Source organism: Sciurus carolinensis, chromosome 17, assembly GCF_902686445.1.
Source record: "Sciurus carolinensis chromosome 17, mSciCar1.2, whole genome shotgun sequence".
NCBI lineage: Eukaryota > Metazoa > Chordata > Mammalia > Rodentia > Sciuridae > Sciurus > Sciurus carolinensis.
In genome coordinates this window covers 11,256,438-11,270,138 of record NC_062229.1, presented here as the reverse complement: position 1 = coordinate 11,270,138, position 13,701 = coordinate 11,256,438, and the positions used below count along the sequence as shown (strand labels likewise).

At 38.6% G+C, this 13,701-nt stretch overlaps 1 protein-coding gene across 1 annotated transcript; it reads left to right on the top strand.

The window, feature by feature from the left end:
* Positions 1-1,960: 1,960 nt before the first annotated feature.
* LOC124968035 (olfactory receptor 7E24-like) lies at positions 1,961-2,884 on the top strand. Its single transcript, XM_047530427.1, has one exon. The coding sequence runs from the start codon at positions 2,054-2,056 to the stop codon at positions 2,882-2,884; it is 831 nt and encodes a 276-aa protein (XP_047386383.1). The 5' UTR covers positions 1,961-2,053.
* The last annotated feature ends 10,817 nt before the right edge of the window (positions 2,885-13,701 follow it).

Sequence of the window (13,701 nt, the reverse complement as noted above, 5' to 3'; positions counted from 1 at the left end):
TGTGAACTGATGAAATAATAAATTTTAGCCAGTAGCTGAAGAAAGAGCAATGCAAATCAGGAAGAACTGATGAGAGGATCTAAAAACTAGTCCTAAACTGTCTCACTAATTGGACTCGTATTAGCAGAAACTTGTAAATCAACCCAATTAGGTTTTCACCATGACTAGTCTCAACAATTAAAGGACTTACACCAGGATTGGCCCTAACAAAGTGGTAGCAGGAATTTTTCTATTAATCTACTTTTATTCATTAATACAGAAAACAAAACAAACCTAATATCAATAAGATGTGCAGGTGCTATCAGCACAGAATTTACAGACGTCTGCCCTTTAACCCAGAAAGACATATACAATCATCTCATTCTCTATTTCATGTGAATCAGGGTTAAAAACAACTGCTGATGGTGTTAATCACATCTAGCCTTCGTCCACATCTGCACACAGGTATTTTATTTTATAGCTCCACCATCCATATGCATGGGCTCCACTCTCAGTAACCTTCACCATGAGCAAGATATTCAAGCTGTAGGAGAATCATTTCAAGCCAAACCACTTCTTACCACCTCCTCATGAATTTTGGGAAGTCTGGCACCTACGGGTATATCCTTCATTGCAGGCTTTTATTCTAAAGATCTAATCAGTGAATCTGCAAATATGATGTGTACCAATTCCACAGGTGCCAGAGCATCTGTCACTCACCACTGCTCCCTAACAGCTGTCTGTAGTATATGCATTATCTTCTCTGCACTTTTAGAACAAAAGTTTCCTGTTTTAGCTAACTAATGAAAACAACCCTCTTCTAAAAATACAGTTAAGGATCTTGCAAGTGGTAGCATTGTTGCTGGATTTTTCATTTTTTACAGTCCTCAGATTATTATGCATTTTCCCTAAACTATCAGCCTTTGCCATGACTACCAGGCTTCACTTCAAGAATAGAGCTTTATAAATAGCATAATTTTAAAATTAAATTCTCCTCACACATCTCTGAAGGTCTCAAAAGATTAAGAGCACCCAAGGCCTTTGTAGCCTTCACTGGGGATAAATGACTAAATTGTAAATAGAAGAACTTGTGTTTGGAAAAGCAATGAAACATTATTATCAGGCCAGAGTAGAATACAAAAACAGGGGAAAATAGTCAAGGCTGTCCTATATACTAGACATTTTAATGGGATGGTTTGGGGTGAATAGAAATAAACCTGTGTAAAATAAAATTCTCAAAAATGTTTCTCAACTTTGCATTACTTTTTCATCATTGGCAGGTGTTGCAACCACTAATGATGTTCAGTTGTGTTAAGGATTATAAGCCATATTTATCAAAAAGTGAAGTTACAAAGGCAGGACTAGGAGTTATATGTCACATGAGTTGTAAAAGAAAAACAGCATTTTCTGGATCATTTACATCCATGCAGGAGGCAAATCAGAACATCAAAAACTATGAAAACTCCCAGAAGAAAACTGGCTCATGACAATGTTTCCTTTTGTGTCTTAGGAACCATAAACTTCAACTTAGCATACAGTAATGCATCTGTGGCTCTTACAGAACACATGAACGTATTCTGTCAGGGGATTTGTACTATTGATTTACAATTTAATAAGAGATATTAACTGTTTCTTTATTTCCTTTGATTAGATTGATTTTTTCTTAAAGGGGGAAGGGTATTTCTTCCTTTTTTTTAAGTAGGCTATACTTCACTGAGATCATGGTCTTCTTATCTCTCATGTTAATGGTCTTGTAATATTACGGAGTGTTGCTAAAGTAGGAGTTAGTGTAAAATGAGACTAACAGATAATATAGGAGTTCAAAGAAGATTTGACTGATTTTAACTGAGAAACATAATGGAACTGTATAAATCTCAAGTATGAAAACTTGTATTCAAACTATATTCATAACACTGGTACCTGTTTGTTTCATCTTTCCAACCATCTTTTCTTTTCTGAAAGGTGCCCACCCAATATAGAATCACAAAGTCTAACAGGTATCTCAGAATTCCATCTCCTGGAACTCTCAGGGGACCCAGACCTGCAGCCCATCCTCTTTGGACTGTTCCTATGTATGTACCTGGTCAGAGTGCTTGGGAACCTGCTCATCTTCCTGGCTGTCAGCTCTGACTCCCACCTCCACACCCCCATGTACTTCTTCCTCTCCAACCTGTCCTTGGCTGACATTGGTTTTATCTCCACCACAGTCCCAAAGATGATAGTAGACATCCAAACTCACAGCAGAGTCATCTCCTATGTGTGCTGCCTGACACAGATGTCTCTGTTTATTATTTTTGGAGGTATGGATGGTATGCTTCTGACTGTGATGACCTATGACCGATTTGTGGCCATCTGTTATCCCCTGCATTATCCAGTCATTATAAGTCCTTGCCTCTGTGGCTTCTTGGTATTGATCTCCTTTTTGGTTAGCTTTTTGGACTGTCAGTTGCACAATTTGATTGCCTTAAATTTTCCCTGCTTCAAGGATGTGGAGATTGCTAATTTCTTCTGTGACCCTTCTCAGCTCCTCAATCTGGTCTGTTCTGATACTTTTACCAGTAATATAGTCATGTGTTTTGTTGCTGCCATCTCTGGATTTTGTCCGATCTCTGGGATCCTTTTCTCTTACTATAAAATTGTTTCTTCCATTCTGAGGATCCTGTCCTCCAGTGGAAAGTTCAAAGCCTTCTCCACCTGTGGGTCTCACCTCTCAGTTGTTTGTCTATTTTTTGGAACAGGCTTTGGAGTGTACCTTGGATCAGCTATATCGCATTCTCCCAGAAAGAGTGCAGTGACCTCAGTGATGTACACTGTGGTCTCCCCCATGCTGAACCCCTTCATCTACAGCCTGAGGAACAATGACATTAAGAGTGCCCTGAGGAGGCTGCAGAGCAGGTTGGTCTAATCTCAGGGTCATAGCATTCATTTGGAATACAGAATACAAAATGTTTAAGATCAACATCTTCACCTATACATTCTGCCTTCTTGGTCAGATTACTTTTGTAGTTTAGTGGTCTTAATCATCATCATGTTCATCATAGAAAAGTGACAGCCAGAATTGGGGAGGGAGTAATGGGGAATTTTTCAAGTGTGTATAATTTTCAACTTGGAAATATAAAAATATTCTGGAAGTGGATGATGGTGGTGGTTGTAACACAATGTGAGAGCGATGAATAAAACTGAACTGTGTGGTTTGAAATGGCTAAAATGGTAAGTTCATATTATGTATGTTTTACAACAATAAGTGATGTAAATAGAATGCAGGTGGACCTTTAAAAAAAAATTCCAACAGCACACAGTACACATGACCTTCCTCATGAGTAGAGAAAGAGCCCCAAATGTTTTATGGACATTTCATTTTCTCATCTTATTCTTCACTATTAGGGATTACATGGGGGATGGGTTAACTTGGAACCATTTGGCAAGTTATAAGCTCTGTGCATTGAGTCTCCAGGGCATGGATAGTCAATAATCAGCCTGTGCCCCCAGCTATTCAGCTTGGTTCCAAGAGCACTGGGCTCTGTACCTGTACTTCCTAATTCCAAGGTTGTCTACATTTGGAAGCTCTTATCCAGCACTGTATTATAATAATCCTGAAGACAGAGCCTGTGCCTTCATTGGGTACCAAGAAAGGGAGTAGCTTTGGGTCTACACTCCTTGGTCATGACTCAAAAGTTATGCAATGTAACTAAATAAGTGTGGTGGGAGAAGCTGGATGGAGGAAGGACACTCAGGGGAACTGCTTACTCTTCATCAGAACAAACATGGCAGTTTGGGTAGCAAGAGGAAAGTTACTGATTTGCAGAATTTCAGGTATGGGGCCTATGAATTCTATCTTCTTTGTTGTGGCCCCAGTTTCATAAATCGAATTCAAAGTTTTGAACTCCTACATGAATTCTTCTTCCCATAGTCATCTCATTTATGTTAACATAAAATTTCCTTTAATTTCCAAAATAATAATGAAGTTCATGTTGAGAATGATAAGGATGATAGTAACTGTCACATCACAAACTGTAATTGAGACCTTCCTCATGCCAAGGTCTGAGCTATTTTCTAAGTAGTTTGTATCATTTCATATGTATATTCTTTCCCATATTATGATTACCTATACTATTCCTATTTTACAGAAATGAAAGCAGCAGAATGTCTTTATGTAGCTTGTACTAGGTCCTTATGTAGAGAAGGGAAGACATGGTTTTCTGAGCCTGTCTGACTGGAGACAGCCTATCTTTCCAGGAGAATCTTGGTGATTTGTTCCCTTGATAGCCATTTCATCTTGTCACTCTAGGAAGAAACCTGTTAATCAGTGTAATCTTCCCTTTGGGCATCCTTGGTTAATTACAGAGACACTCTATATTTGACACCTTTTGCATCAACTGCATTAAGGACAACTGGGATCACAGGTGAAGAGTAGACACATGGTCAGTATGACCTCTCTTGCACTCACTCCAGGGAATCCTTTCACCTGACCATGCCGAGGATCATTATCATAATCATTTGAATTAATCTCAGAAGTAGACATATGAGGTAGAGCTAGATGTTGGTTGAGTGTGATCCTCCAGCAATCATCTTGCCTCAGACACAATGAGTTGCACATCTATTCATGCACCATATTATATTTATAAGAGCTGGGGAAATCAAGTGAGAGAGTTTAGTGCCTACTTTCAGCATAAAAAATGAAAAGACATATTGAAGAAAGTAGAAGGGAACTAGTTGCCTGTGTGACCCCTGTCCCATCTCTAAGCAGCACAGTGCACTGAGACATGCCTCCCACTAGGGAGGGAGAGAGATTAAGTGTCTTGGACTTAAAATATAGTACTAGGTGAAAAAATATAGTACTAGTATATAGCCATGGTGAAATCCAGTGCTGGAAAGAGCCCTGCTACACGTGCCACCATGCCAAAAACCATGGGGTGAGCTGCTGAAATTCATGGAGCAGGTGGCAAAGAGACTGCCTCAACACTGTTGCTCCCAGCTTAGGTGACAGAGGAAGCAGCACTGCATACACTGGGGACCCAAGCACAGAGGTTGACACAGGGCTTCGTCTTGGAGTTCAATGTCAGATCCACCCTGGAATTAACTAAATCCCATATAAACTGAAGATGCTATACACAGACTAGACCTCCAAGAACCTCTAAACTGGACCCACTATCAGGCAGAGATGAGTGTCCCAGTGCGACAGACTCAAGTCTCAGCAGCATCATTTTCAACCTTGGATTGTGTCCAGGACATACCTGCCCTCCTCCCAGTGCTGCACAGGTCTCTGGATATGAGGCATAAGCATGACTCTGTTGAGCATCAGTCTAGCTGGGTAAGACACTGACTTCACTTCACCAACACAACTGCAACTTCAGGAAGCATAGTGTCGTGCAGAACCCTGTCCCCTGTGGGCAGGACAGGGTAGTAAGCACAGATCTTTGCCCCAGTATTTGTACTTGGCTGGTAAAATCTGACAGCAGACAGATTCTAATGGCTCCCATTCCTAGACCTGCCTGGGGATATAGTCTCAGAAAGAGATCTAGTGCCAGGGAGAGAAATGTGGCCCAGTCTACCAGATTTCTCTTAGCCACCATCAACTATGACTAATTGCAGCAGTCTTGGGTCATGAGTCCACCAGGCAACCCATAGCACTGTGATCTTTGGCCCTATTCTAGTGTTGTAGTGGTCTTGAAAGACTGTGAATTCAGAATGTGACAGAGTTTGGCAGCATTTGTGGCCATGTATGTGGCATAGAACCCTGAGACTGGTCCATCTCTTGTACTCTATCAGGTTCTGCAAAATTCTACAGTGCCTGAATATGGGTGAGTAACTTGGCAAAGCATCTGGGCCTACTCTGGCCCCATGATGATGCTTGTAGGAAGAGACAAAGTACTCTTCTAGTTCATTCTGAACCATACACCAATGATAGATTTGAGATGGACCTTAGGCTTAGATCACTCTCTGGTGCTTAAAGAGTAACAATACTCCACCAGCAGACTCTTGAGGACATTCACTGGAAGAGTGGAAATGCATATAAGCTCAGAGAAAACTAAAACTAACAGTTGGTCTAGAATTTTGGAAAGACAAAACAAAAGAAGTCAGATAGAAAAGACTGGAGTAAATACAAAATCCTTCAAATGCCTGCATGACATTACAGGCCAACAAGTATCAAGAGCGTTCAGGAAAGCATAACTTCACTTGACAGTCTAAATAAGGTGCTAGCTGGGTGTGGTGGTGCACACCTGTAATACCAGTGACTTGGGAGACTGGGACAGGAGTATCACAAGTTCAAAACCAACCTCAGGAATGTAGTGAGACCCTAAGCAACTTCGCAGGACCCTATCTCAAAATAAAATGTAAAAAGGAATAGGGATGTGGCTCAGTTGTTAAGTAACTCTGGGTGCAATCCCCAATATCAATAATAATGATGATGGTGATGATATGCCAGAAATCAACCACATAGAAATCAGTGTGCAAAAACTCTCAGAGAATTTAAAACACATTAAAAGAAACTCAATGAACTTGAAGAAAGCACAGAGTAGTGATTGAATACTATCACAGATAAACTTAACAAAGAAATTGAAGCAGTTTTTAAAAATCAAACAGAAATCCTTGATCTAATAATACACTTAGTACAAGGCATGGTGGGCACACAACTGTAATCGTTGCAGCTAGGGAGGCTGAGACAGGAGGATCACAAGTTTGAAATTCCAGAATCGTAATGAGATCCTATCTCAAAATAAAAAATAAATAAAGGCTGGGTACAGTGGCATATGCCTGTAATCCCAGTGGTTCAGGAAGGCTGAGGTAGTAAGATCCTGAGTTCAAAGACACTCTCAGCAACTTGTGAGGTCCCAAGCAATTCAATGAGACCTATCTCTAAATAAAATACAAAAAGGGCTAGGGATGTGGCTTAGTGTTTAAGTGCCCCTGGGTTCAATCTCTGGTACAAAAATGAAGAAGAAGAAGAAGAAGAAGAAGAAGAAGAAGAAGAAGAAGAAGAAGAAGAAGAAGAAGAACAAGAAGAAGAACAAGAAGAACAAGAAGAACGAGAAGAAGAAGAAGAAGAAGAAGAAGAAGAAGAAGAAGAAGAAGAAGAAGAAGAAGAAGAAGAAGAAGAAAAGAAAAATATACTTAACAAAAATAAATGCAATATTTATGTGGTTTTGTCTCTGTGTCTTCTGCTCTCAACCATTGGTCTGCCTGTCTATTTTGGTACCAATACCATGCGGTTTTTGTTACTATAGCTCTATAGTATAGTTTAAGAGCTGGTATTTTGATACCTCCTGCTTCACTTTATCTGCTCAGGATTGTTTTGGCTATTCGAGGTTTCTTATTCTTCCAGATGAAGTTCATAATTGCTTTTTTCTATTTCTATGAGGAATGTCATTGGGGTTTTAATTAGAATTGCATTGAATCTGTATAGTGCTTTTGGTAGAATGGTCATTTTGACAATATTAGCTCTTCCTATCCAAGAACATGGGGGATCTTTCCATCTTCTAAGATTTTCATCAATTTCTTTCTTTAGTGTTCTGTAGTTTCCATTGTAGAGGTCTTTCACCTCTTTTGTTAGATTGATTCCCCAATTTTTTTTGTGTGGCAATTGTGAATGAAGTGGTTTTCCTAATTTCTCTTTCAGAGGATTCATCACTTATGAATATAAATGCATAAATACAGTCACTTCATACTAGACAAAGGAGCCAAAAACATACAATGGAGAAAAGATAGCCTGTTCAACAAATGGTGCTGGCAAAACTGGAAATCCATATGCAGTAAAATGAAATTAAACCTCTATCTCTCACCCTGCACAAAACTCAACTCAAAATGGATCAAGGACATAGAAATTAGACCAGAGAATCTGCACCAAAAAGAAGACAAAGTAGGCCCGAATCTTCATTATGTTGACTTAGGATCAAACTTCCTTAACAAGATCCTCAAAGGGCAAGAAATCAGAGTACAAATCAATAAATGTGATGGATTCAAACTAAAATCCTTTTTCTCACCAAAGGATAGAATCAACAATGTGAAGAGAGAACCTACAGAGTGGGAGAAAATCTTTTCCACCTGCACTTCAGATAGAGCACTCATCTCCAAAATTTATAAAGAACTTACAAAACTTTACAGTGTAAAGGTGGGCTATAGTTTGTTCTTGGCCTGATCAATAAATGGGCCAAGGAACTGGACAGAGACTTTAGAGAAGAAGATAAAGAGGCAATTAATAAATATATGAGAAAGTGTTCAACATCTCTAGTAATTAGAGAAATGCAAATTAAAGCAACTCTAAGATTTCATCTTACTCCAATTAGAATGGCTATTATCAAAAACACAAACAATAATAGATGTTAGCATGGATGTGGAGAAAAGGGCAAATTTTTACATTGCTGATGGTGTTGCAAGTTAGTGCAACCACTCTGGAAAGCAGTGTGGAGATTCCTTAGAAACCGTGGAATGGACACACCTTTTGACCCAGTTATCCCACTCTTCAGATTATACCCAAAGGACTTAAAACCAACATACTATAGTAACCCAGCCATACCAATGTTTATAGCAACTCAAGTCACAATAGCTAGATGCCCTTTAATAGATGAATGGATAAAGAAATTGTGGTATATATTCACAACTCAAAATGGATCAAGGACTTAGTAATTAGACCAGAGACCCTGCACCAAATAAAAGACAAGTAGACCCAAATGGAATATTATTCAGCCATACAGAACAAGAATATTATCACATTTGCAGGTAAATGGATGGAATTGGACAATATCATGCTATGTGAAATAAGCCAATCTCAAAAAACCAAAGGCCAATTGTTTTCCCTAATAAGTGGATGATGATATAAAATGGGGGTAGGGGGTGGAGGGTGAGAGAAGGATGAAGGAACTTTATATTATGTAGAGGGAAATGAAAGGGAGGAGGGATGTATGAAAAATGGTGGAATGAGACAGACATCATTACCCTATGTTCATGTATGATTATATGAATGATATGAATCTGCATTGTGTACAACCATACAAATGATAAGATGTAAGATATACCCCGTTTGTGTACAATGAATCAAAATGCAGTCTGTAAAAAAAAAAAAATAAATGCAAAAGAAGGCATCAATAGGAGTACAGAACAAAGAGAAGAAACAATCAGTAATCTTGAAGACAGGCCATGTGAAAGCACATTAGGAGGAGAAAAGGGATGAAGAAAGCCTATAGGATTTTTAGACAGTATTAAATGAGCAAATATGTGGTTATTAGGTTGCAAGAGACTCTTGTAAATTCCAAAGGGATAGAAACCATATTAAAAAATATAATAACAGAAATTTACCTGAAGTTAATGAAGGATACATGTATCCAGGTCAAAGTTCACCAATCAGATAGAACTCAACCAAGTCTATCCCTGAGACCTCTTATAATCAGGTTCTCAAAGGGGAAATTCCACTGATCTCACCTACGTATGGAATCTAGAAGAGTGGAACTCACAGAAGCAGAGTGGAGTGGTTGTTAAATGTGAGAGGCTGGGGTTAGAGAGTGTTCTCAGCTCAAAGGCACAGGCAGGGTACAAGATTCCAGGTAGAAAAGAGACTTATGTTTACCAGATGCATTTTACAACACAGCAACCACAGTTAATAGCAATGCAGTGTACTCTTGAAAATTAGAAAAAGTAGATTTTATGTTCTCTAGACAAAATTCTAAAAGTATGTGAAATAATAAATATGTCAATATACTTGATATAGTAATTTCACAAAATATATGTATTTGAAAATTATATTTACATGATAAATATTTGCAATTTTGATGTCAATGAAAAATTAATAAATTTAAAGTTAAAATATACTTTTAAAAGTATTTAGGAGATTGTGAAGAAAAATATCACAATTGCAAGCAGTTCTAAGATCTTTAAAATTTAATCACTTTTGTTTTGTTTTCTTTTAGCACTGGAGATTGAACCGGCATGTCTATGTTAACTATATGTATCAGAATTTATCAATGAGATTTTTCCCAAGTCCTTTTTATTTTATTTTGGGACAGGTTCTCATTAAGTTGCTTAGGGACTCACTAAGTTGCTGACGCTGGCCTCAAACTTGCAATTCTCCTGCCTCAGCCTCCTGAGTCACTTGGATTTCAGGTTTGCACCACCTCACCTAGCTAAAATCTCATCTTCATCAAGTGTTTTAGCAATAGTTGACATACCCAAAAATGAAATTACAAATAGACTTGTCTTTTTATCATTCAGTTGAGAACCCAGAAGGAAATGTCAGTGTCCGTGATCTATAAAGATGATGTAGAATAAAAAACCCAGTCACTTGACTGCTGCCATTTTGAGACAATAGCCAGGCCCTGTAGGACTCCTAGCAGGACTGACCAAGCCTCGTCTCCAGGAAACCTCAGCCCAACTGATCACTCCCTGCCTCTGGGGCCCTCACATCGACTGACTGCTCCCTGCCACCAGGATCCCCAGACCAACTGACTCTGACCTATAACCGGGACCCCAGACCGAATGATTGCAACCGGCCTCCAGGATCCCACAACCAAACCAAACACACCGGACATCCAGGACCCCTGCCTGACCAACCGCAGCCCATCTCCAGGACCTCCATCTGACCACGTCCACCCCTGAGTTTCAGCTCCCCATTTGCCAACACATTTCGAAGCCAGAGTGGCCATCTTGGATAATACTGGAAGCAATAGCTACAATCTTTGGGTGGGGCAAATCCCATCCTGTGATGTCTGCTGGAGGCTTGAAGCTCATTGTCAGGTACCTCTCATGCATCAGGCTACTGAAAACTGGGAGGTTTCATTAGTATATGACTGTTATACAGTAGATTTTCTGTTTACTCCTTTTTAAAAAAATTAAGTTTTTATTTCTTTACTTTTCTTGCTCTCTTTTCCTTTTGTTTACCTGTTCCCTCAGAGTCTCTTTCTCCCTTTTTTGCATGCTAACGTCCAATTTCTTTTGATTACACTCTCCCCCTTTCTATTTTCTAGAACTTGTGTATATTCTTTTCTTATCCCATTAACAGCCACATTCTACATCCCTCTGCATCCTCCTTGTCCTCCATTAGAAACTGCAGATCTTATTGTAAACATGTTTGTCTTACCAAAGATAATATTTGAACTCATTTTGTTTACTGGGACAATTTTGTTATTGTCCCCATAGGGGCTATTTGGTCTAGGATTGCATAGTGTCTGAATTGGGCATTGCTAATCTTGATCTCCCCTTAAAGAAAGGGTTTTGGAAACGTATAGGGCCACTATAAGCCTATAGGGGGAAATCTGCAATACCCCAGATCTGCACTGCTAGAGGGGAAGATACACGAACAACATGAAAAAACAAGGGAAGAAAATGATCCAAACAAATCTAGATACTATATTAATAGAATCCAATAACAGTATGTTAGCAGAAAAGTCAGAAAAAGACTTCAAATTATAAAAGACTAAGATTATTCGTGAAGCAAAAGATGAGATAAGAGAGCAAATGCAGGCAAGGAATGATAATACCAATAAGCTGAAAGAGCACCTGCAGGAAGCAAAAGATCATTTGAACAAAGAAATAGAAATTCTCAAAAAAAAAAAAAAAAAACGGAAATCATTGAAATGAAGGTGACAATAAACCAAATAAAAAAACTCAATGGAAAGCATCACCAAAAGACTAGACCACATGGAAGACAGAACCTCAGACAATGAAGACAAAATATTTATTCTTGAAAATAAAGTTGCCCAAATAGAGAAGATGGTAGAAAATCATGAACAGAATCTCCAAAACTATGGGACATCATGAAAAGACCAAATTTAAGAATTATTGGTAGTATGGCCATTTTAACAATATTAATTCTTCCTATCCAAGAACATGGGAGATCTTTCCATCTTCTAAGGTTTTATTTAATTTCTTTCTTTAGTGTTCTGTAGTTCTCATTGTAGAGGTCTTTCACCTCTTTCGTGAGATTGATTCCCAAATATTTTATTTGTTTCAAAGCTATTGTGAATGAGGTAGTTTTCCTAATTTCTCTTTCTGAAGATTCATTGCTTATGTATAAAAATGCCTTAGATTTATGTGCATTGATCTTATATCCTGCTACTTTACTGAATTCACTTATGAGATCTAAAAGTTTTCTGGTGAAATTTCCTGGTTCCTCTAAGTATACAATCATATCATCAGCAAATAGGGATAGTTTGAGTTCTTCTTTTCCTATTCGTATCCCTTTACTTTCCTTGGTCTGTCTAGTTGCTCTGGCTAGAGTTTCAAGGACGATATTGAATAGAAGTGGTGAAAGAGGGCATCCCTGCCTTGTTCCAGTTTTTAGAGGGAATGCTTTCAGTCTTTCACCATTTAGAATGATATTAGCCATGGGCTTAGCGCAGATGGCCTTTACAATGTTAAGGAATGTTCCCACTATCCCTATTTTTTCTAGTATTTTGAGCATGAAGGGGTGCTGTATTTTATCAAATGCTTTTTCTGCATCTATTGAAATAATCATGTGATTCTTGACTTTAAGTCTATTGATATGGTGAATTACATTTACTGATTTCCTGATGTTGAACCAACCTTGCATCCCTGGGATGAAACCCACTTGATCATGGTGCACTATCTTTTTAATATGTTTTTGTATGTGATATGCTAAGGGAGAATTAATATTGTCAAAATGGCCATACTACCAAAAGTGCTATACAGATTCAATGCAATTCCAATTAAAATCCCAATGATGTACCTTACAGAAATAGAGCAAGCAATTATGAAATTCATCTGGAAGAATAAAAAACCCAGAATAGCTAAAGCAATCCTAGGCAGAAAGAGTGAGGCAGGGGGTATCGCAATACCGGATCTTCAACTCTACTACAAAGCAATAGTAACAAAAACGGCATGGTATTGGTACCAAAATAGAAAGGTGGATCAATGGTACAGAATAGAGGACACGGACACAAACCCAAATAAATACAATTTTCTCATACTAGACAAAGGGGCCAAAAATATGCAATGGTGAAAAGATAGCCTCTTCAACAAAGGGTGCTGGGAGAATTAGAAATCCATATGCAACAGAATGAAACTAAACCCATATCTCTCACCATGCACGAAACTAAACTCAAAATGGATTAAGGATCTCGGAATCAGACCAGAGACCTTCCATCTTATAGAAGAAAAAGTAGGTGCAGAGCTTCAACATGTCGGCTTAGGACCAGACATCCTCAACAGGACTCCCATAGCACAAGAAATAAAAGCAAGAATTAATAACTGGGATAGATTCAAACTAAAAAGTTTTCTCTCAGCAAAGGAAACTATCAGCAATGCGAAGAAAGAGCCTACAGAGTGGGAGAAAATCTTTGCCAATCATACTTCAGATAGAGCACTAATCTCCAGAATCTATAAAGAACTCAAAAACCTCTACACCAAGAATGCAAATAATCCAATCGACAAATGGGCTAAGGAAATGAATAGACACTTCACAGAAGAAGATCTACAAGCAATCAACAAACATATGGAAAAATGTTCAACATCTCTAGTAATAAGAGAAATGCAAATCAAAACCACCCTAAGATTCCATCTCACCCCAATTAGAATGGCAATTATCAAGAATACAAGCAACAACAGGTGTTGGCGAGGATGTGGGGAGAAAGGTACACTCATATATTGCTGATGGGGCTGCAAATTAGTGCAGCCACTCTGAAAGCAGTATGGAGACTCCTTAGAAAACTTGGAATGGAACCACCATTTGACCCAGCTATCCCACTCCTTGGCCTATACCCAAAGGACTTAAAA

Excerpts from the sequence above, each read along its gene's own strand:
- LOC124968035 (XM_047530427.1), top strand. The coding sequence starts at position 2,054 with ATGTACCTGGTCAGAGTGCTTGGGAACCTGCTCATCTTCCTGGCTGTC.